At 38.6% G+C, this 24,532-nt stretch overlaps 1 protein-coding gene across 4 annotated transcripts in view; it reads left to right on the forward strand.

The window, feature by feature from the left end:
- rbms3 (RNA binding motif, single stranded interacting protein) overlaps nucleotides 1-24,532 on the forward strand; it is a 299,179-nt gene that overhangs the window by 848 nt on the left and 273,799 nt on the right. For all 4 annotated transcript variants that reach the window (XM_044336701.1, XM_044336707.1, XM_044336702.1 and 1 more), the window contains exon 2: nucleotides 1,512-1,700. In XM_044336701.1, coding sequence (XP_044192636.1) covers nucleotides 1,527-1,700 — 174 coding nt within the window. In that variant the 5' untranslated portion in view covers nucleotides 1,512-1,526. The remainder of the gene's footprint in view (nucleotides 1-1,511; nucleotides 1,701-24,532) is intronic.

Consider the following 24,532-nt stretch of genomic DNA (forward strand, 5'->3'; position numbering starts at 1 on the left):
CTGCACTGGTAAAGTGCTTTGTTAAAGGTCCTTCAGGACATCCATTTACGAGGCAGCTCATCTCAGTCGAGAGAACAACCAACTGACCTCATAACTTATTGATGGCCCCAGAATGCAGAATGAAGCAACTCAGTGCTAAACATCACCAGGCTGCTGAATTCTGGATTAGTTTTTGATCTGTCCTTCAGACAAGAACACATGTTTCCTTTTGTTTTTCTGTGTTGGACTTAAAAACACTCTGTGCACTTGCTACTGATATAGTCCAGTGAAGTTTTTTCTTAGACAAGCCATATAAAGGTTTTTCTTTTACAGCATAGTCACTCATCACAACTACCTGTGCAAAGGTGTTTTTAACAGGTAAAACCTCTTCATGGAATTTTTGCACCCAGCCCTTAGTTTGCATGATAAAACAGGCTTAGATATATCTGTGGTGCTTCTCATACATACTTCATTCAGCAAGAACAAGATGATTATAACTCAATGGTTCATGAGGAAAAATTCTAATTTTGATCATTCACTGTCACAGGCGGGTATGAGGTCAGAGGTCAGCAGCGTCCCACAGTGCAACATCCCTGAGGCTGGCAGGGATTCATTTTGTGAAGCCAAATAGTCTTTTTGGGTTAGGAAGTTTTTTGACTGACGAGGAGTTAGTGATCAGCTTGACTGCTTCCTTTCCTATCTCGGGAGAGGAATTATCTTTTATTAAAAGAAATGAATATTACTTCAGATGACTCATGATAGAGGAGATCTTGAATGGCTGAATTTTATCTGACAAGTGATCAACACAAAATCTCTTCATTCGGCCTATGTGCTGTAATGCAAAGGACTTTTACATAAATGCAAATAGTGCTGGATTATATGGTGTATGGTAGATGACAAAAACCCAGAGGCTATTAATAAACATTTCTTTTTTTTCTTCCTCTTTTTTTTTTTTTTTTAAACAGTGTTTTTCTTTACACAAAGCTGGTTATTATGGGAAGCTGCGGCTTTAGGCACATTCTCTAAAACGAATAAAAACAAATATGCAAATGGAGTTTATGTACTTATGTAAATACTAAGGTAAATAGATAAAATGTTGGTCTCTGTTATCTGTGGTTTATCTAGACTTACTTCGGTGAAGTTTTTGAAGTTACCTACACAGAAATATTTACTGTTGTTATAACTAGATCTTATTTTCATGCTTGTAAGGTAGATATATTACTACTAACTACATAGAAAGTTTTCTTATTAGTATGATCTGATGTAAAGCCTTGATATAAACACAAATGCTTGATGCAACCTTTAGTAGAGCATTTACTTTGCACTTGAAGGTTCTGATGAAGATTCATATCAAAGGTGTTTCCAACTTTTACTACATCCTTATATCATTCGGTGCACTCATCATCACCTCAGGGCAGTAGAGGGAATTCACTGTTTGTATTTGGGAGAGATGAATCCTTGTGTGCAGTCCACCTGTTTAATTAATCCCTTTCTCCCTTTTTCCTCCGTCTCACTCTTTCTTCCTTTTCAAGGCACTGGAGAGGAAGATGGAGGTCCAGAGTGGCGTTCAGCAGCCGGAGCCCCGCCCTCTGGCCTCTCCTCAGTCAGGATCCAATCAGCAGGATGAATCGGAAGACAATCAGACGGATGCCAGTGGCAGGCCTTCCGCTGACAACAACAGTAAGGATGCACAGCCAGCAACACAGAAAGACGACAGAAAAGTAAGTTGCAGACTCCCACTGCTGCACATCTGCAGCCACTGTGCCTGCAGTGTGTGTGTGTGTCTGAATGTGTGTGATGAGTGATGAGATCCCGCCTGTCTGTTGAGCTATTCTGGGTGACACGTCCTGTATATTCACATAGAGAGACTCTTATTCATACATTGTGTTATCTCTTGTGGTGCTGAAAAGCTAAGTTGTAAAGCTGTTTGCATGTTTTATGTTGTTAAATGATGTCATGCCTTTTGCTCATGCTAGTCAGGAGTGTCGACAACTGCAAAGAAGTGCTGGAAAGACTTGTTTGCTCACCAGTGTTGTTGCAAGGAAAAGTGAAACTGTAAATGTAGGTACTTTTGGTCTTTGGCTTCAGTGGTTTCAAAGGAAGTAAGTAATGTATTGTTATGTTGCTGTGACAACTGCTCTGTATATACCAGAACTACAAAAACCACAGCTATAATATATGCATTTAGAATCGTGCATGACTACATACAAACCTTAGTTGCTTGTACAGTCTCCACATGTGAGTGCTGATTCTTAAACATATCAACCCCTCACAATATCTTGGAACCCTCTGCACGTCCAAGAGTGACAGTAAAAATCCTTGCTGGCTCCCCTCCATCTCAAAGATGTCAATCAGCCTGAGAGACTCTATAGGCCTCGGAGACGAGAAGAGATAGTGGCAGAATAAACACAACAGATATACGAAAACATTCACTTGATGACTAGACTGACTGCTACTGGCAGCTCTGAATGGGATGCTTGTCATGGCTTGCTGTAACAATTTTGAGTCCTTTTGAGCAGACGTTGAGGAGACTTTGGGCAAATGTTAATCGACATAACCCTCAAGGGTCTTCAATTTTGTGAGGTAAAAGGGCTTCAGAAGCATTTAGATAAGATCAAAAACTTTTGAAAATGGAAAATATTATAATTGTGTGTTAGGTGTGGTCGCAGCTTGTCTCTCACTTGCTATAATGTGCTATTGCTTATAAATTTTATGTCTATTTCTTATAGATATCTTAACTAATTTACTAATCAATCTTGAGCAGTGGCACCAATATGTACTTAAGAAGCCCACCCAAACAGATATGTCCTTACCCACAGACATGTCTTTATATTTTAGTATAAAGGTTTTCCCCTCAAAAGTCTGCATGTAAATGCTGTTGTGATTTACCTTGGCTTCATTACTGAAATGCTGCAATAATTGTGAAATAAAAGACTTCCCTATCAAGATAATAGCTTGTAAGTGCAATGCCGTTTGCAGCCAACCCTCTCAAATCTTGGATACATTTTCAGCCTTTTGGAATAATTGCTTGTATAACTTTGGAGTTGTAAAGAATGACAAATGTCTGAGACAGATAATCAATTCATTCCCACTGACATTGTCTTAACAAATAGTGGTAACGGTGTAATGCAGTACAAAACATCTTAAGCTTTTGATGCCTGCCTTCATTCGGATAATGTTAACATGTGTTGAGAGGTAACGTTCACTGGAACCATGCAAATTAAAGGAGAAAGGACAAAAAAAAAATCCCATACCACAGATGTTCCTAACACAAATTCAAAACACTCTCCACAAGGCCTGAAAATAGATTCCCTTATTTCTTAGATGTAATTGTCTCAATGAAACAACAGAACTTCCACAGAAACACTCAAGCAGGGCTTTGTGGTTGCCAATTTGTTCCAATAGTTGACTTTAAAAAGTTTTATCAGAATGCAGAGCTACGGTTTTAAAAGCCCACATTGACTAATACATATCTGAAGTAACTTACAATAAGAGCTCCCAATGATGATTGTTCCCACCACAGTAGCTTGAGTACACAGCTTTTATGTTCAAAACAGGCATCTGTCTTTCTTTGGTTGTGAACCGATGTGGCATGAAGGAGTTAGCGTCTCCAATTTAAGAGAGTAGTGGTTTTCTTACTAGCTCACAGTGGCAAAATAAAATGTTGTTCTTTGATTTTACAGTGGGTGTCCCCAAATATCAGACATTACCCAATAATGGACAACAAGGCCACTGCCCCTGTTGTTAAGCCTAAATTTAAGAGAGAGAGAGGGTAATTTTTTTCATTTTTGTACTCTTTGTTGGTTAATTAGCAGAGGAGTCAAAAGCAACACCTGCTGCAATTTACTGAAGGTGGCTCGGGGAGTGTGTGTGCCTCTGACATTGCCTGACAAACCATTTGGCAGGTTGGCTACTGCTGCCGTGGTGTCATCGATTAGTCCGGAGAGTTTATTCATCAAGGTGTCATCGGTGGAAGTGGACCAGTGTTCTTGTCCTTGTTAAAAGGTGCTTGCCTCTGGCCTGCCGTGTTGTTTATTAGTGATACATCATAGAGAAGGAAGTGGCACTACTGTCTGACCTGTGGGCTCAGGCTCAAAGCTGTGGTGGCTTACGAGGTCATGCACAGTGCAGTCTGCTGTTTAAACTTAAAGGTTAAGGAAGTCAGCCGGTGAAAGTACATTTTTCAGTTTGAATCCCCAGACTATCTCTGGAATCTGAATACCCAGGGGCAAAAAGTCAAGGTTTAACATTCATTTACTCTCAGCAATAAACTAATGAAGTACCCCTTAGTCAGCACGTCATTCCCAAATACTCTAGGCTGCGATGTTATCTGTTTAAGTGTTGAAGTCTGTGGTTGCACTGGAGGGTTTCATGTCTTTTGAAGCAGGCCAGGGGTGAAACAGAGTGTGAAAATTGAGTCACAGAACGTTTTCTATGATGTTTGTTCTTTCACTGATTTTCAGTGTAAAAATCAGTGCATATGTTACATGTTTGATTTCTTTTGACACCTTGGTTGAGTCAGTTGTCCAATCAGACATTGTGCTAATGAGTGTGAAGTGCGCATAATTGCTCACAGCTGTACATCCTGGATTTAATATATGACACCACATGACTGACAGACAATAACAAGTTACTCAAAATACAAGTCTGTTGTGTAACCATGTCCTTAAACTTGAGCATAAAAAGGTCATTGGCCAGGTGGAGACACTGGCGTAAGTGTTCATTAATGAGTCTGCTGCAGTATGAGTTCTTCACTGCATTCTTTGTTGAAGTCTAGATATCATGGCTTCAACTGATTCAGTTTTTTGTGGTTCTTACCTCTGCGTTTTGGGGATAGTTTTCTTCAAAACAGACATGTTTGGTGTCATAGTGGCGTTTTGCGTTCCCACTGTTTCATTCAAGCATCAAGCACAACGGTGTCGCACTTACCTTGGGCCAGATGAATGCATATTTCTGAGTCAAGTTTTCCTTAAATGCATGATTTTCACTGTCAACCTTTTTTTTTGTATTGGCTAGTTTTGAACAATCCATTTTACTTTTTCAACCAGAGATCCTACATTCCACAACAACCTTGCTAATTGTGGCGACTAGCGGGGTGGCTGAATGATGACAACTGAGGTGACGTGATAGCGATGTGTCACTCAAAAGCAGTCTGGGTCAGGTTGTGGTAAAAATTTTGTTCCGGGTCTGGATTCAGTTGTTATTTGGTCCAGATCCAGAACAGAGCCTGCCTATTGAGTGTGTATGGACTATACTCTTATCTCATCAGTATTTGTATCTGTTGGCAGCAGCAACATTCGGTTGGAAAATATTGTGCAGAAAACATACATATTTTTAGTTTTGTTTCGAAAAAAACATCTCAGGTTCTTTCCACACAGCAGCCATGTGTTCTATAGAAGACTCCTCAAGGAATATCAGGTTAAGTTTTTTCTCTCAAGGGCTGAGCAGAGGGTCTTAAAGCTGACCCTGCACTTTAACCTCAACATGACCACTACCACTTGACTGTACCCTTACCCCTGCGTTGATCCGTGACACGAACTGAAGTGCAGTACATGACCTGGAAACCACCCAAGGGATTATTTCAGTTGCATCCCTCGCCATAATAGCAGTTTGTGCTCATTATTCTGCAATTAGCTTTGTTGAAATCTCATAAAGTATCAACAGACTAACACTGAAGATGAGCTACAGTGCTGATTTGAAATATTGCACTAATTGGTGTCATAACAGCCTACTGACCTTTAACTCATTAACTGCACTGGAAGCAGAAATAAGTGGGAAAGCACAAAACCTATGGCCGCACGTAGGAGTTAGCTTGCTGATCCTGCAGTTTTTATAATTGTTCTCAATTTTAGAAGTGTGTGTGTGTGTATGTGAGTGTGTGTTAATATCTGTGCTTGTGCGCACTCACAGTTTATTTCATCTCTCATATGTATGTAAAACAGACTGATCTATTCCTCGCTGTGGTAATTTGTGTTTTCTTTCCATTAGAAACGAGTCATTGGGGATTGAGCTTTTAGGCGTGGAGTGGAATAGTTGTACCAGTGATTATTGCTGTTATATTTGATTACACAAATGAGAAACATTCAGGAACAGAGGAAGCAAATTATATTAAATTACTCCAACTGACGATTTTGTGTGCGCTTCCAAATGAGCGATCAGAAAATTAAAATCCATGCAGATGTTACTTAGCCAGGATTTGAATGAATTTGATGTTTGTTAGCCAATGAAATCAAGTTGTGTAAACTCAAGTCAGATAAGTGGAACTTTCTTGACTTTGTGATGACTTGTTGTCCAGATGCTCTTGGAGCATTTGCTTAATGGCTTCTCACTCATCATGACTTTTAAAGATACCTAGAAAAGCAGATGGCTTCTCACCTTGCCAGGCAATTTGGCTTCGGCAGCAATGACAAGTTGCAATGTTATTCACTCTTATCACTACTTTTTTGTCTTTTTATACACAGCATTAGCTATGTTGCTTGTAAACTCTAAAACTGGGCAGCAGTTTAACTATTAAAGAATTGATTTATCCAAATTTATATAACAATTTATTGCTAATAACCAACACTGTTTTTTGCTGTACAGACAATCTGAATAAAGATGTCAGGTAAAAATGGTAGGTAATAGGATGAAATGTACTAAGACTGGGAAAGTTTTTTGTTTTCTCCATCAGCATTGCTGGAGTGAGCATAGTGCAGTGAGTTGAGGTAAATATGGACAGACATCCTGAACACCACCTCCACAGCCCCCCTCGTCCTCCACTCTACAGATTACCTCGGTGGTAGCTAGCGGGGCCCAGATAATTACCTTGTGTTATTTCTCCTCCCACACTTTGCTTTTGAAGTCGTGGCTGCCTGGCTGCCTAGCTACCTCAGCTCTAATAGCATCCCGGCATGCCATCGATCCCGCACCCCTCCTCCGGATATGAATGGGTAGTGGAGGTGGGCTGATAGATTCGGGGGGGAACAGCCCAGGAGTCTGCCCCAAGCCTCTGCAGGTTTCCTAAAGCACAGGTTAATCAATATGCCAGAATGCCTGATCATGTAAACAGCACAATGCACAAATGACTGTAATATGCACATTAAACTGCAAATTACAATGTGCTCTTTGGAAGCGGACAAATTGAGAACTGGCACCTTGTCAAAGACTGTACATTTACACATGCAGATGGCTGCCTGTTTTTTACTGCAACAAATTGAACCTGCTATAACCAAATGATTTCTTCTGTGTGTGTGTAGAGTGTCCAGCATGGCAGCTCTAAGCCTCCACAATAGTAGGAACCTTTAAAAAGGCCTTAATACCCCATTTTGTTTAGAAAATTAATAGCTTCTCTGCTCAGCTGTGTCAGGAAAAGTAAAATAAATTGTAGCTGTAATAGAGTTAGATATGCTGTGATGTCTTAATCCTTTGACAGCACAAATATTCACTGCCATACGTCAGACTATTTCAAGGAAAATGCCTTTGGAGACGGTTGATTGCGTTGCAGTGAGGTGAGATGTAACCTTAGTGTGATGGCAGAGAACTGCTGAGCACAAACTTGGAAGAGACTCAGCAGCCGGATGTTTCTCCATTCTTCTCTGTTTAAGAGCGTCTGAGATTGACATTAAAATGAGAATAAAGGTCAGTCCATCTAAAATGAGCCTGATCAGGTTAGGCTAACCCATTTTCACTAACTTTGAGGCTAACCACCTTCACTTTTCCAGCAGTTGGGGAAAGGACAGACAAGACTTTTCTTGCTCTTGAGAATCTGCACCATTTATTAACTGTAGCCTGTAGCCTGTACTGTACATTTACTGCCAGACTGACAACTTACTTCTAACCTTTTCTTCTGCTCCGCTCGCATTCACCGTCACTTTTCTGCCATTCACTCAACCACACTCTCGCTACACACACACACACATTACACACTGCCCTATTCCTTAACGGAGCTACACTACTCTTATAACAGTACCTTTCACGTAGATGTCCTTTGAAGAATGAGGAGAGGGAGGATAACATAGGATGTTACTGTGCTTGTACAGTGTGTGAGCAAAAATCGTTAGTAGCCCATTGATATTAATGATTGTGTGAAATTTTAGCAGTGGTGCTCATAATTTTGCAGTGGTGGTGCACCTCTATGCAGAATGAATATAGAGGAAACACTGCTATATTAAGCAATATTTTTTATGTAGACTAAGTATTATGGCCTGTATTTGCAGGCAATTACAATCAGAAACACAAGAGAGAAACACACCTACTGTAAAATATTTATATGTTTATTAATGTCATAAATTGTACATAAGGCAAGATACATGTATTCTCTTTCTCTCTCTTACACACACACACATACACACACACACACACACACACACACTAACTCAATTCAAAATTTTAATGTTTATTTAAAACATTCATCTTTTTTTATATGTGTGTGGAAAGCTTCAATTACAGAACGGAACAAAAACATGAACTTGTGTCAAGTAACAATAGGTCTATAACATCTTTAATCGCTATTCTTATTAGGTTATATTTAACAGACCTTTAACAGGGCAGACAGAATGACTTATACAGATGTTACTAATAACATTAGTAATAGCTGCATTCCATTTGTCTCTGGTAAGAAAAGATCTCCATAGAGGAATGCCACACTGGTCAAAATGGAAAAAAGAGAGTGTCGAAAAGATGAACACAGGTGGCGAAAAACAAATCTCCAGGTTCATTTTGACATCTATAAAGAGGAACCTCACATTTAGAATTTGGAGCTGAGAAATGCAAGGCGGTCCTTCTTCTCTGACATCATTGCCAAAAATAATAATAATGCACGTGCCTTATTTGCTACTGTCGACAGGCTAACGAACCCTCATGTGTCAGTAGCCCCTGAGCTTCTATCACCAAGGCTTACAATGAATTTGCCTCCTTCTTCACTGACAAAATTCAGAAAATTAGACAAGTAGTCAGTGCCTCCATATGAGGTGCAGGATATGTGTTGTCCCTGTGTCCACTTAAAATAAATTTGAGTAGTATAACACACTTCCATACGATCAACCATAAAAACCTGGAGGACATTATACAACATCTGAAATCCTCCTCTTGCTGCCTTGATATTCTACCTACAGGCTTTTTCAAAATTGTTTCTAACTGCATGACCTCAGATCTTCTACAGATTGTCAACACATCTCTTCTCTCAGGTGTCTTCCCACCTGCCCTGAAAACTGCCGTCATCAAGCCGCTCAGAACAATCTAGACACATCACTAATGAGCAACTAAAGGCCCATATCAAACCTCCCATTTTTAAGCAAGATCATTGAAAAAGCTGTTTTTTAACAGCTGAACAACTTTGTGGCACTAAACAACTGTTTTGATGTCTTCCAGTCAGGATTTCGACAACACCACAGCACTGAGACTGCTCTTGTTAAGGTCTTCAATGACATCCACTTGAACACTGACAGTGGCAGAATTACAGTATTAGTGAGTTCCCCAAGGCTCCATTCTGGGGCCTCTTCTGTTCAACATCTACATGCTCCCACTAGCTCAGATTATGGAAAACAACAAAATGCAGCTGGTTCAGATTTCTGCTGCTCGAGTCCCCACTAAGACCAAGAAAGTGGATCAAATAACTCCAGTTCTCAGATCTTTACACTGGCTTCCTGTCTGTCAAATAATTGATTTTAAGATACTGCTGTTGCTTTATAAAGCACTGAATGATTTAGGGCCAAAATACATTTCTGATCTGCTGCTACATTGTGAACCATCCAGACCTGTCAGGTCGTCTGGGACAGGTCTGCTTTCTGTCCCCAGAGTAAAAACTAAACATGAAGAGGCAGCGTTCATTTTTTATGTTCCACATATCTGGTACAAACTCTCAGAAAACTGCAGGTCTGCTGCAACTCTCAGTTATCTTAAATCTTAGCTGAAGACTTCTCTGTTTGCCGCTGCCTTTTATTAAACCAAATTTTAGGATTAATATTTTTCACTGCGTTGTAATTTTTATTCTCTTGTTTTATCTGTCTTATTCCCTTTTAGCTTCTTTTTATTTCCAAATGTAACACTTTTTAATTGTTTTTATATGTCTTCTTAATTGTGTTGCTTTTATATTCTGTTTTGATGCCTTTTATGCTCTTTGTAAAGCACTTTGAATTGCCTTGTTGTTGAAATGTGCTATACAAATAAACTTGCCTTGCCTTGGGCTTTAATATTGTGCCTGCTAGCTCACTTTGATACTATTACAGCTAAATGAAACTTCTTCATCAATGTTACTGATTACAGCTGTGCTTTTCCTACAATGACAATTCAGAATGTCTGCTGTGACAAAGGGCTCTTGCATCAATGACTCAAATCTAAATTATGGAGACCTCCAATTCAGCTGTATTGATTTACTAAAACAAAATAATTGGACTGAATTGCTCAACAATACTTGAGACTTACGTACCTTTTTAAACCTTTTTTTTTAAAACTTTTTGAGTCAAACAAGTAATGATTTATTTAAAACAAGACATAATATGCCCTATTTTCATTGAAGCAATGCTTCAACAGTTTGGTATTTTCCTGAACTTGAAATTCACTCTTCCCGTCTGTGGGGTATTTTGGTAGCCAGCACACAATGCACACTGGGAAGAGATTCAAATGAGGCAGCGCAAAGAGAGTTGTTGGTATTTTGGTATAAATTGGGTCTTAGATTTTAAGAAAACATGTCTCAGAACCACACCTGTTTCTGGCGGCACATGGGTGTGCTGCCACTTTGGTGATTTGGCGCTGCAATAACAGAATCATTCTTAAAATATACACTCTCCAACCAGTAGATGCTTTTCCATTGGCATGGAAAAATAACGTTAATGTGGTTAAAGTTGAAACGTCTGTAAATCAGTCGACATTGATCTAAATGAAATGAATATGGATGATTCTTATAGAATCTGTTTGCTGCAGCTGCTTCAGACTGTATGAAAACCTTCTCCTTCAGTTCATTAAATCCCTGCAGCCATCTTAAGGTAACAGGACAGACATGTTGGAGATAGAGTGCAGTGCCATGATACAGCCATCCACTGTGTGTACTTTCATGAAAACACGTGCAAATGACATGCAGCTACAAAATAACCGCACACCTCAACACACATTAGACTGGTCGGTTAAAACTCGCTTTTCTGTTTGTTTAATAATCTTTTTCTTGGTTGGAGATGGGGGGGCTTATTAATCATATTAATTAATTATATTAATAAAGATGTGTTTCATGTTTTATTTGTGAAATGCAAAAATAAAACACCGAAAAAAACAAAAGCTGTTGTTTCTAAACCATATGACAATACTTTGATGTACAGTAGAGATAGCATTAATCTGATGTGATCATAAATGGCTCTTTATTGTGCTATTCAAATGTAAAAAAAAAACAAAAAACCTCACACCATCTGTCACTGGCTGCATATTTGTGGTGCTGTGTGTTCATGTTGTGCCACTCTGCACCTTCCAGACAACAATATGATTTCCTGGAGACGCGTCTTTCAGCTGTTTGCACATCTGTGTCAGCGCTATGAGACTAGTGATGTGATTGGTAGACAGTGTATTTATTAATCACACCCCATGATCTATATTCACCTTCACCCAGCCCCTTTACACTTTGCACTACTTTACATACTGAACAAAAATAGCAATTGTGATCGGAGATGCTCACAGAGTCTGCACCCCACCATTTTGCGCTTGTTGTTGTGGTATTTTGCATGCTTGCTCAATGCCACACTCTCATGGCTTACTGAGATCGGAGCCATCATTAATATTATTAGTAACACATGCATTTTCTACTGTGACAAGTAGACAAAATGTCTGCTGTGAAAAGGCCTTTATTCTTATAAAAAATGCAGCTCAGCTGGGTCTTCTCTATGTCTAGTATCAGAAAAATATCAATACTGAATTTCATAAACAGATATACAAAGAGAGCCTCCAGCTAATTTGCCAAAACTATAATGAAGCACTGCAGAAACACTACTAAAATATCCAGCTATATGTGTTGAGGTGACACAGCATTTATATCAGCTTGCTGAGCTCAGCAAGTTACCAAGCATAACACATGACTAATACACTTTAAAGTGCTTGCTCATGGGGGAATGCTGGGTCTTTGTAAATAATATTATATAGAGTTCGGTCTAGATCTGCTCTAAAAAGTACCCTGAGATAACTTCTGTTATTTTAATTTTATTTATGCTATATAAATAAAATTGACTTGACTTGACTTAAATAAGGCAAAAAAAAAATGTCACTTGAAAGCTAGCACTTTACATGAATTAATTAAAAATGAGTGTTTGACAGTAGATACACTTTTTTTCTGTCAGAACTTGTGCCTTTTCATATGCTAGAAAGAATGCACTGCATTGCTATCAAGCGAGGTGAGGTAAATATATCGTCTCTGGAGTGTCCAGAACGGGAGATAATTGGGTTAGCTCCTGGTTTGGTGACCAAGGTCAACCCTTAGTCCATGATCTCATGTATTAGGGACAGATGATCATTAGCAAGAAGGTAAAAGAGCATTACAAATTGATTTTTGAATCCTTTGCTCTATTTGTGATTGCTGCATGGATATCTACTGTCCATGTGGATCTGTAGAGGTAGTCATATGAATTTTAAGTCCATGGAACCTAAGCATAAATCATAATGGTGACACATTTTGGTTAAACAGCTATTTACATAGCTTTTACTTATTCATTGGTAACAACAAAGCTTTAGGAAATGCTAATCAGTGTTATGACTGTTATGGTATTTAATGCATTGTATGACTGGCGCTTGCTATTTGTAGAAACTTTATTTGTGTTCCTGCTTACTATTTTAGTCCATTGGCTCTTTAATCTGTCACACAAAAGTAGAGAGGATGATCAAGCGTGTCAAATGTGTATCATGTACTCATGTATCAAGACACAACCTCTTTTAGCAGCTCTATCTCTCATCAGTTCATTTTACTCCTCTGTTCAAAGCATGCGGTTAGTATAAACATAGACAACACATGGGCACTCGCGCATGTACACAGCCACACACACACAACACCACACTACCAGCAGATCACAGGGACCTTATTAGCTGCTGTCACAACACATTTATCCCTCATCTGTTTCTGGGAGCTGTCACGAGCAAAAGGTCGCTCTCTGCTGCAAAGTGGCAAAGTGAGATCCTGGCTGTGTTTTTCATTCTCTCTAATGGAGAGCGATGGCATGAGCCCCAGCCATCTCTATCTGTGGCCCTGTCCAAACCAGGGAGATTTCTGCCCGAAAATAGCCCTGCTGTCAGCTCGCCTTAGTTGCTGGGCCCGCTGAGAGTCAGTTAAGGGGATCAGTGCTTGCTGGAGTGTGTAGCTCAGTGGTAAGACACGGTGCTGGTGACACATTGCATTGATGGGATCACCGACCGCTCCTAATCCCCCCTCGACACAGATGACCTAAAGGGCTCATTGGGCTCAGCAGAGTCACCAGTCATGACTCCAGTCCAGCCTGACTTCAACATCCTATCCTGTTGACCTCCAGCCTTTACATTCACAAATGTCATCAAAACCACATTCAGCTTTGTGGTTGACAGGTGTTCAGGGTCACTGTTTCCAAAAAAAAATTCACCTCTGAGATCTGTGGTGGAGGTTGGTTTACATGTGCCTGCGTGTAAATGTGATTGTACTGTATGTTTTAATGCTGTACACTGTTGAGAAAAATCACATTGTTGTCCGTTTCCTCAAAATATTGGAAAATGTTTTAGGATACATCAAAACAGATGTTTTTTTTCCTGAGAATTTGTTAAACTATTAAGAACATTAATAAAAAACACATTACTGCTGTTTTGCATTTATTTTGCTCATGATTAAATATTTGTTGGATTTGCAATGCCACATTTTCATTTTTTAATGAATTGTGCATCCCATCAATGTGCGTTGTATGTCTACTACAGTGGAGTTGTATAGAAGCATGTCTGTTGTTAGAGGCTTGCGTCTGACTCAGTGTCAAGGCGGGGAACTGTTCACTTTCTCAGTTTGTGATGACTTGGCAGCAAAGGAAAGGTCAAGGAAGACTTGTGCAGAATTGCCAAATGTGCAAGATTAGCAATAGTCAGTCCTGGTTTTCACTGGATGGAATCCCAAGAGGTTTATATCTTGCCAGAAAATATGTTTAATTCTATCATTTCCAGCCATTGACTGCATATCATGTGGCTCTCAGAGTCATGAAATTGCTATGTACAATAGGTTCAATAGAGGATTGTTTATGGTGGAACTACAGAAACATCATATGCAGCTTGACAATCATTGCCTGAAAGGGAATCTAAGTGGATTACATGGTTCACTAACTCAGACAGTGTGTGGTGTATTTTTTGTGGCAATTTTGCATCACAAAGGGGATCTTATTAGGTATTGGATACACATAAAGGGGCCCACCACCACTGGTTTTACTGTATTATACTATACTATACTATACTATACTATACCCTGTATTTTGTACTTCCAAACTTCTCCATCGTCACTTTTCTTTTTCCTGTTGCGTTTCACTGTACCGATCATACTTACATTACAAATAATTTCCAATCCATTCTGTGTTGTCACAAAAAATGGAACTGATACTGATAGATGAGCACTGAACACTTTTGCATTCACCAAGATAGAAGACTCTTACCTGCTAATCAGGTACACAAACCATCTGAAATGTGAAAAAAATAAGAAGAAGACTTGTTAATATGATTATTGTTTTAGGTGAACAACTCCCAGAGGGCAAATTTGATCAAATAACGCTGTTTTTGATGGGTGATATTGTTCTTTATTGTTCCCCATATTTGTGCATGACTTCTTTAGTGTTTAGTGTTTCTTATGCAGACTGTGAATTAATTAAATCATGTCTGCCAAATTTTTGTACATGAATAAAAAAGCCTTTGTCCTATTTTTTCTAAAGAACAAAAGACATATCAGAACCTAGTGGACAGAAAGCTTTTTCAATCAGTTGGAAAAAAGGGAAATGCAGACTGCTTGGCTTATTTTCATATTAGTCATGCTATCAAACTGCTTGTACGTTTTATTTGCATACAAAAATGTATTGTTTTGTTTCCTCCACTTGGTGCCTGGTTTCAATTGGGGGTAGATTCAGAATTGGAGACAGCTGCTGATGCTCTTTTTATTTATTTTCTTTAGCATATGGGAGTTGTTTGTGTACTCCTCATTATATTTGGGCCATGGTGCCCACATATCACTTATACTTGCATATTATTAAGTAAGTATATCAACATTTCCCATAAAAACTGTCTTGAATTAGTGTAATTCTGCATAGAACAGCTCACTCACCACAGTGTTGTCATTGTAAGCAAGAAATGTCCTGACACAGAATAACTGTATTTTTCAGGGCATCTTTGAGACCAGAGCATTCACAGGGGAGGATGACCTCAGCTCTGTTCTGTCTGCTCTGACAGATGCTACACTGTTTAGTCGTGACATATGCGCTCAAATATTTCCATTTGGACAATCTGTTTCCACTCGGAAATGTCGTTTGATTAATTATAATCAAGCTCTTAGCATCAATATTTTTCCAGTGTTTAGATGAGACTTGGCTTGTTGTGTTCATAACATCTTGAGGAAGCAAAAGAACAATATAAGATTTTTTTTTTCTCTTGTTTTAGTGTCTTATTGAAAATCTTATACTGCTTTATATAATCCCAAACAAATGAAAAACCAAAATAGAAACCACAAGATATAAAAGTTGTAATTTATTAAATCTGTCCTATTATATCTATTGTTTGCTGGAAAATTGCATGTCTACCCTCTTATACACAACGTTTACAACATTTAATAGGGTGTAATGATCGGAAACACATGACTGCGACTTTACTGTGAAGTGTTGGTGGTGAGTTATGGGTGAGAGAAGTGGTTTCACTTAATCAGACAAGGACCAGAGCCCAAATGAATGTGAATAAATAAAAAAACACATAAAAATAACAGCAGTGACAATGTTTCCTCTTAAGTCTTAGTGGTTTTAACAATAAATTTATTCAATGGAATCAAACAATGGTTTTATTCCATTGAATTTTAAACCACAATTGTGTGGTACATGACTAAGAAAAGCTGCACTTCAGATGTTTTTTTTTTTTTTGTCTCGTTTTAAACCCAGACAATGTAAGAAATAAAGCAATGTTACATCCATATATGATAAAACATAAAATTAAATTAGTCCTTATTTTTATACAGCAGGCAATATCCGGATATAAATATGTAATTTGATTAATTGTTGGCATGTATTTAGTCATAAACACAACATACTATATATACATTAACAGTCTTCTGCTCAGGTAGCTTATACTCCTGCATTGTGGCAAGTTCTTGGATGAGTCCTGCTTGGGACACCTACAGAAAGCAAGCATTTTTGCACACATATTCATATTCAGTTGCAATAAGCATGCTGCTGTTGTTAGCTGCAGCTAAATAAATTAACTTTACTAGCTACAATTAAGAGCAATACAAGTTTAAATATGATTACACTGCTGCCATGTACATTAACACCTTCAAATTGCAGTAATAAATTCTCAGGGGTCAATTGCTTGTTGATATTGGTTGTTTCTTTCGCTTTATCTTTGATTACATTTTCAAGCCCCGCTGTTGTCATTCAAACCACACTCTTTCTGAGCTGGCAAGGCTGATATAATTTGGAAAATTAACTGTTTTACTGCAGCACTGACTCAGTTGGTGTGACAAATGGAGTATGATACCACCGGTTGGCCCTACCTGCCGGTCCGTGGTGGCTCCATCTTCATTGTCCTGGCTGTGGATGGCAATTCGAAGTCAGTATATACATTGTGGAAAGTAGATGTAAACTAAGCTGCTACAGCTGCGTCCTGTGATAATTTGTTTTCTTCATGGGATGTTTTTGCATGTTTTGAAAGCACAACAAACAAAACACTACTTAGTACTGAGTTTTTTCTTTAAGCCGTCTGGGCGCCCCATACACTGGGCTTTGGCTTTAATCGTGGATGTTATAGACACGCCATTCCCATGACTTATCCATTAAAATGGGCTTTAAAATGAGCTAAATGTTTAAAGATGTCCCATGATATTTTTGGCCACATGTGAAAATAATTTTATGTGGCAGTTCTTATATGCAGTTCGAAAATTTGGCAAACGCAGTACATCTCATTTATCTGGGTGAAAATGAGAGAGCAAACAACCCGTACCTTGGCAAACTCTCGATATATTTAAATTACCTCATTTCAACTACAGGCCTCTGGTCTCTCTACGCGCCAGATGTAGAACCCTTTTTAATGTAAAATAAAGGGTTTCCATATCTCATAAACCCCGTGTCACAGCGGGGAGTTCAGATTCTAATCTCACACAAACTCGAACACACAAATGGAGTCCAGGCCAACTGAGGTACATCTGAGCATCTGTTGAGGTTTAAAACAAATAACTCTGTGCTGGCTGGGTATGTGATTGGCTGGTCGGCTGCTTAGCTCACAGGGGCATCGTTACCAGCTCCGTAAAAATGAGAGCAAACACCTCTATTATGTTCCCCGGGGACTGTAATATATATATTCACACCTTGTTAGACTGTGTGACCAGCCCTATTAGTTGCTGCAGTTAGACCGCGCCTGCCCACTCATTAACACCGCCGATGGAGACATAAGACAGTCATTACCGGAGAAGATAATGGTAAAATACAGTACTAGCTTTTAACTGATTGTGGATATAAAGAGGCGAACCAGCTAATTTATCATGCTGTGCTCTGCCACAGTTGTGTCATAACGATATTACTGTTTTAAAAGCTTGGCTGTATGCAAGCGCACAGGTCAGCCGACTCTGCCTTGTGATGGTGTGTAAATGAAATGGTAATAGAGGGTTTCATCACCACTACTAATTACTGAATGACATTTTTCTCACCAGTGTGTAAGTGTGTGTGTGCAGGCCTGCGTGCCTATGCCTGTGTGTGATAGGCCTAATTAGGTAAACTCCCATTACACTTAAAAGTGCATTACTGCTGCTCTTTTGTAAAGGCTATAATTAGAGTGCTGCGGAGTGTGAGTGGTAATTAAGTTATTTCTCAAGTATTATTAGTCTGCTTGTTATATGAGCCAATGGTATTGAAAAGGATAGAATACATATTTGACTTTGTGCCAGTTCTTTGTTAGCTTAACAGATATTAAAGCAAAGAGCTGTTGCGTGATTAGAGTGTATGGCGATATATGTCTCATGCTCTTCTCACGGGATTTCTGTCTGAAATTAAAATATCACAAGCTAGTGTGAGGCTTTTGCTAGCTGGTATAAAAAAGCAAACACTAACATATTGCACACACACACACATGCACACACATTTCTTGTCTCCGGCTCTCAGCCTGACTTGGCATTTTTGTGCATGTGTCATCCGATGTCTGCAGTAGCAGCAGTGTGATCCTCTGACTAATCCAGATTGCCTTCTAATCCTGACTGCACTCTCCTCTTCCTGCCATTGATTCCATTATTCCTCTGCAGTTTTCATACAAGATGTTTCTGTTCAAGTCCCCAAACATGCTCTCTTTGATTGCCACTGTCCTGTATAGGTATTTTTCACAGCAGACAGTTTGACTTGTCATAGTTGAAAAACGCAGAGGTGTTATTAACATTAAGGATGGCTCTTCTCTATTCAAGTGTTCCAGTAAGTCATGACAGTGTGACAGTGTGACAGTGAGTCAGCATACATAATACCAGGACTGCTCAAACTGAATCAGCTAAAAGGAATTTAGCCATCATTAACTTTATTATTTACACCAGTGATTTTTCTCCCGTGATGTCAGAATGTCTTTTGTGAAAAAAGCACTATTACCTATTACCATCTCCTCTCACTCACTGAGCCTCCATGACTGGTTTCGGTTGACAAAGAAAACAGCAGGAGTGCTGTTTGGAAATACTTCACATTTGAGGCAAATGAATAAGGAAAGGCAAAGGATACAAGCAAGCCCATATGCAAGCGATGTCACAGAGCAGTGCAAATGAAAGGTGCTAACACAACAAATTTAGCAAAGCACCTGAAGGACCAACACGCCGACCTCTATAAAGAATTTTAAGAGGTTGGTGACAGCTCCCATTTCAACATCACTGAAGCATTAAACAAGATGGCCTAGTAAACTGTTGTTGATAAGTGTGTTTTCCTGTTGTTGGACCAACAGTCATTTGTAATTCTCAAAACAAAGCTAATCCCCTTCAGAGCTATCAGGCTTGAGGAATCACAGACAACAGAATTTCAGTTGATAGGAAAATACTTTGACTATGGTCAGAAGTATATTGACTTAGATGCTGTTGTGCTTGACACACAGTATTATTAACTTTACCTAATTTCTAAGATCAGTTAATTAGATAATTTAGTTATTTTTAAAGGCCTGATCTAAAGAGAAAAAAACCCCAAATGTTTCTAAAAAGTGATATTTCTCTTGTAATACCATAAAGAAGCTGAGGAGAATCGACCTGCAATGAAAACGACACACTCACAGCCTACCCCACCAGCTGTATTTGAACAACAAAGAAAGTACAATGCAAACCCAAATTAAGCTAGGAAACTGAACAGGGCTATAGTACTATATGTATGGCTCAGGTCCCTGGGTATACTGTTGAGAAACCTGGGTTCAGACAACTTCTTGAACAGTTAAATAACAGGTATGCATGTCTTACCCTTCTCATCATGCACCGCTGACCTATGGACCAGCAGGGCCACATCCACATTTATGACAGTAACTCTGCAATTTATATCAGAATCCTTGGACATGCAGAGCTGGTGTTTGGGCTTTGTTGGGCTGAGCTCGGAGCACACAGGGGACAGCTTGAGGGAGGCGTTTGAGGAGATAATACATGAAACATGGATGCTGGACATGTCAAATATGGCTGGTGTTACCACTGATAATGCCTCAACAAGCAAGAAAGTATTTCAGTAGGACTTCACATGGGTCCCCTGCTTTGGGCACAACTTTACTTAGCCATAAACAAGGGCCTGGATCACTGTCAGTGTCTGGAGCAATGTCAAAGTTGAGAAGGACAGTGTCTGCTTTCAGCAGGTCACCAAACCAACAGCTGAAGTAGAAACAAAAAGATCTGCAACTGCCTGAGCACAGACTGATCTATGATGAGCCTTCATGCTGGGACTCAGCATATGAAATGGTGGAGAGGTTTCTGAAACAGCAGCAAGCGGTCTGTTCAGTACTAGCAGATGAAATGGCACCTCATGCCTAAAGATTCAGACATTACAATTCTTGAGGCTGTAAAAGAGGCGTTGAGCCCTTTCAGCTCTTACATAGATACCCTTAGTGGTGAAAAACAAACCCCTCTATCCTCTGTCCTGCCCCTAAGTTGGACGATATTTTCTACTTTGACAGTTTAGGAAAGTGACAGCAACCTAAAACGTCAGCATAAAGAAATTGTTGGAGATCTCAGACAAAGATATGAGGACAGGCATCTGCAACTGATACTGAACACAGCCATGTTTCTCGACCCAAGATTCAAGGACAGTTTTTTTTACCTTAAGAGAAGAGGTTAAACAAAATCTTAGGGACAATGTCCATTTACTGCAAATAGAAGGCCAAAGTCGACAAACACCCTCTCCAGGTGCCAAGCAACCAGCAAAGAAAAACTAAAACAGATTTGATGAGTCTGTTCACAAGCATACATGGGGGAAAAAAAAGAGTGAACATGGAGAGGATACATCTTCCAGAGAGGAGGATGCAGAGGCAGAACTCAAAAATGAATTCACAGTATATGAAAAGATGCCTAAACCCGCTCACATGGTAGAGGACAAATGAGAAAACTTTACCTCATCTTGCCCAGTTTGCTAAGAAGTATTTGTGCATCGCCGCTTCAAGCTCAGCTTTAGAGCGTGTATTTAGCACATCAAGGCTCATTTTCAGTCCAAGATAGGCACGACTTATAGAGGAGCACATTGACATGCTGGTGTTCCTAGCAAAAAATCTGAAAGTTGCAAAGAAACTTTAGGCTACAGTAATGAGTGTCACTCTCAGTCACCTCTGTAGAGCATGTCTGCATAGTAATTATTTCCGTTTGTTTTTTTTTATTCATTTGTTACTTGAAAATGCATAAGATTGCACTGCTTTTCTTTTTACTGGAATGTGTAACAATCTCAGAGGCTGTGTACTACCCCAAGAAGAATATTGTTTTAATTAGGCCTAATTAAAGTTTTAATTATTATTAATGTTTACTACAGTCACTCTGCTACTAGCCAAGAAATGAAAAGCCGTAACTTGTTGTTAAAGCCTTTTTATATTTATCTTTTCATAAAAATCTAAAATTTTATGCCCTCAAAGTTGTGTCAATTTTTCCCTGTGGTATTGAAAATGGTATCAAATATCAATATTTTTCAAGGTATTGTAAGTTAGAAATTCCAGTGACAATACTACTTTCTATGCTGGTCTGAATGGAGATATTTTTAGCGCTCTGGGGTGTTTTACTGGACAGATAGACAACACTTTGGTGCACTCATGTGCTCTGTGGCTACTCATATTCAGTCTGTATGGGATCTCTTGCAGCTCTGTGGATCATATTGAACAGTTGCATCATGTTTTATTGAAATGGTTGTAGGCGCCAGGTTGAAAGGATAATAATGTGTGACTTTCTCACAGAGGATGGATACAACAACATAAACAAGGTATATACATGTAATATAAAGTAGGTACACCTGAATAACACTGAAATGAGTAAATAATTTGAAATAATAGAGTAAAGTGTGTGGGAAATCACAGACAAATTGAACCAGTGTTTCTGTGTATAATTTAGTGCTAAATATCATTTGTACCTTTCTGGTTGGATAAGTATAATTATTGGGGAGTAATTTAGAGTTAGTTACAAATGGTAATGGTAATAAAAATGACATGTATCATCTAGGACTGTATTGACACTAGTTAGCCACATTCACCAGCATTAATATGACAATTTATAATGAATTTCGCATCTTTACTTAATATATACAAGTACATGAAATTAATTTTGAATACTGTAAATAAGACAGCCAGTCTGACTTTATAGCATTTCAAAGGTGATCAGTAGGGCTGCAACTAACAGTCATTTTCATTATCAATTAATCTGATCTGAACTAATCTTTCTCAATTAATTGATTAATTGTTTGGTCTATAAACTGTTAAAAAAATTTTGAAAAGATGCCATTCAAAACAATTTTGAGCCCTTTAAAGCCCACTATGATACCTTTAATTAGCTTGATTTGTCAAACCGACAGTCCAGAACCTAAAGATTTTCGGAAGAAAAACAGCAAATCCTCACATCTAAAAAGCTGGAACCACAGGAATTTTGGCATTTTTGCATTAAAAATGACTGAAACACTGAATTGATTATCAAAATATTTGCAGATTAATTTCTGTCGATTTATCTATCAATCGACTAATTGTTGCAGCTCTAGTGATCAGTCTTACCTTCAGGGGAAAAAGGGCTGATGACTGGAGGCTGTCTTCTATATCTATATGTGTAGTTATGAGAAAGGTTCAGGATTTGTTTGTATTGTAATCAGTGTAATAAGAAATATTAAGCAGTTACCAAAAATTAATATCTTTCTGGACTTGTTCAGGAACTTTATGATGCAGCAGGTTCCGGAATGTTACTGACATCATAGAAGGAAAAAACACAATGAGAATTCTAAATGAATTTATTATTGATTACTTCACATTCCTGTGCCACTACAAGAGTAATTATTCATTAGTCAAGCCCATGAATATCAAAGATATGGGTAAGAACACACACACAAACACACACACATAAAATCCTGCTCTAGGTAAGGTAACATTTCCATGAAAAAACTGCTTCATATACTGTACTACAGTACAGTAGGTTTCTTGTCACAATTATCATGATCCTTAGCATACCTCATGAACTGTCACACATTACCAAATGCCAAATACACAACTAACAGGTCTGCTCAATAGGACTGCAGCTTAGATCATATTAATTATAAGTTCATCTGCTGACTAGATAAGCTGTTAAAATGAAATGTTTGAATGAAAAAAAATTCTAATGTTTTCTATTTTTATTTGATAAATGAATTAAATGACTTTGCAATATTGTCACTGATTCATTTTCTGTCAGGCAACTAATTCATTAATTGCGTAATTGTCTCATCACTATTCTTTGTCATTACACAACAGAGCCATGTCACTTAAAAATTACCCCACATTTTAATATTTAATTATTTTAATTTTAGAAATGTCACATCCACTGGTTGGCAACTCCACTCACCATTTTTGTTTTCTCCACCATTTTCACCTTCTTATTAAATTTGAGTTTTTCCTTTTGCAAATAAAGTTGCAGTTGTAAACATAAAACATAACAAAACTACTAAAAATACAAAGCAATACAATACAATACAATGCTATACTTACTTACAAAATAGTAACACCACAAACTGGAATCAACACTTATGTTGCCTCTTTGTGTATTGAATTGTCCTACTAGGTAGGAAGGATTTGTTGCATGGAAGTATGAAATAAACCTGTAAGATGTGTCACTAGAAATATTAATATAATCAGGCAATAGCTTAATTACTGTCTAAATTGTATCAGTGTAGTAGGTTTCACCCCTTTAACTGACCTGCAGGTCTGTGTGGCAGGCAAGCATAAAGGCTTCTCCAAATTATCTATCCTAGTTGGAGTATATAGATTTCAATGATAGAGGAAAAGGAGAGACAGAAATGACTATTTTCCCCAGAATGGATGTTATGCCCAGGGTTAGCAAATCTCATTTACAAATTTCAGGCAGGAAATATCCCCACCTCCTCGTGTCTCCTCTATCTTCCCCTCCCATCACAATAAAAAAGAAACCTCTCATTTAGCAGAACTACGGGCCTGAAGGCTGTGTCACAGTAACCCATGTGAGGAACACACACACTGAATAACAACAAGCCAAGTGATTCTCAGTCTTACTGTGCAGGACTCTATCCTGATCTGTTATTAATAGCTCATCTTAACTTCCTGTTCTCTACCCCGGTAACTTGAATGTTTTGTGTATTTCAAGCATCATACAATATGCATTTTCAGTGAAGTACTGCAATTGTATGACGTGACAATTTATACTTTTTCAGTTCAAGTTTTCTTGATTTGTTGTCTTTAAATAGTGGCATATAAAAACAAACTGTATGAGAAAGCCACTGCATTATACACAAGGCAAAATATGCCATTGATCAGTCATTTTGTAATGTGAATAGAGAAGTTTATAAGCATGAGAAAAATGTAGAGTGTCCGTTTGTACAGTTTCTGTGTCTTTATATTGTGTTTGTGTGTGCATAACCATATTTACAGAAAACTGTCTTCATCCGCAATTTAATATTACCCAGAGCTGCTGAGGCATGATCCCAACATTCCTAGCTCTTTCTTATTTTGGGACGTTTGTTGCAGAATAAAAGGAACGTTTTGAGAGATGATCACAGATGTTCTCCCCAGAGAAATCTTAAGGAGGAAAGTGAGCCTATTTTCAGAGCAGTAGAGAGTGGGACTCATTATGACTCACTCAGAGCTGAAATGCTCTGGATGATGTCTGAGTCAGACATGAGGGCCAGTGTCCGCTGCCATGGTGATGCACAGCCAAATGTAACTGAACTCATAGAGCAATAGTGATGGA

This window comes from Thunnus albacares, chromosome 19 (genome assembly GCF_914725855.1).
Source record: "Thunnus albacares chromosome 19, fThuAlb1.1, whole genome shotgun sequence".
NCBI lineage: Eukaryota > Metazoa > Chordata > Actinopteri > Scombriformes > Scombridae > Thunnus > Thunnus albacares.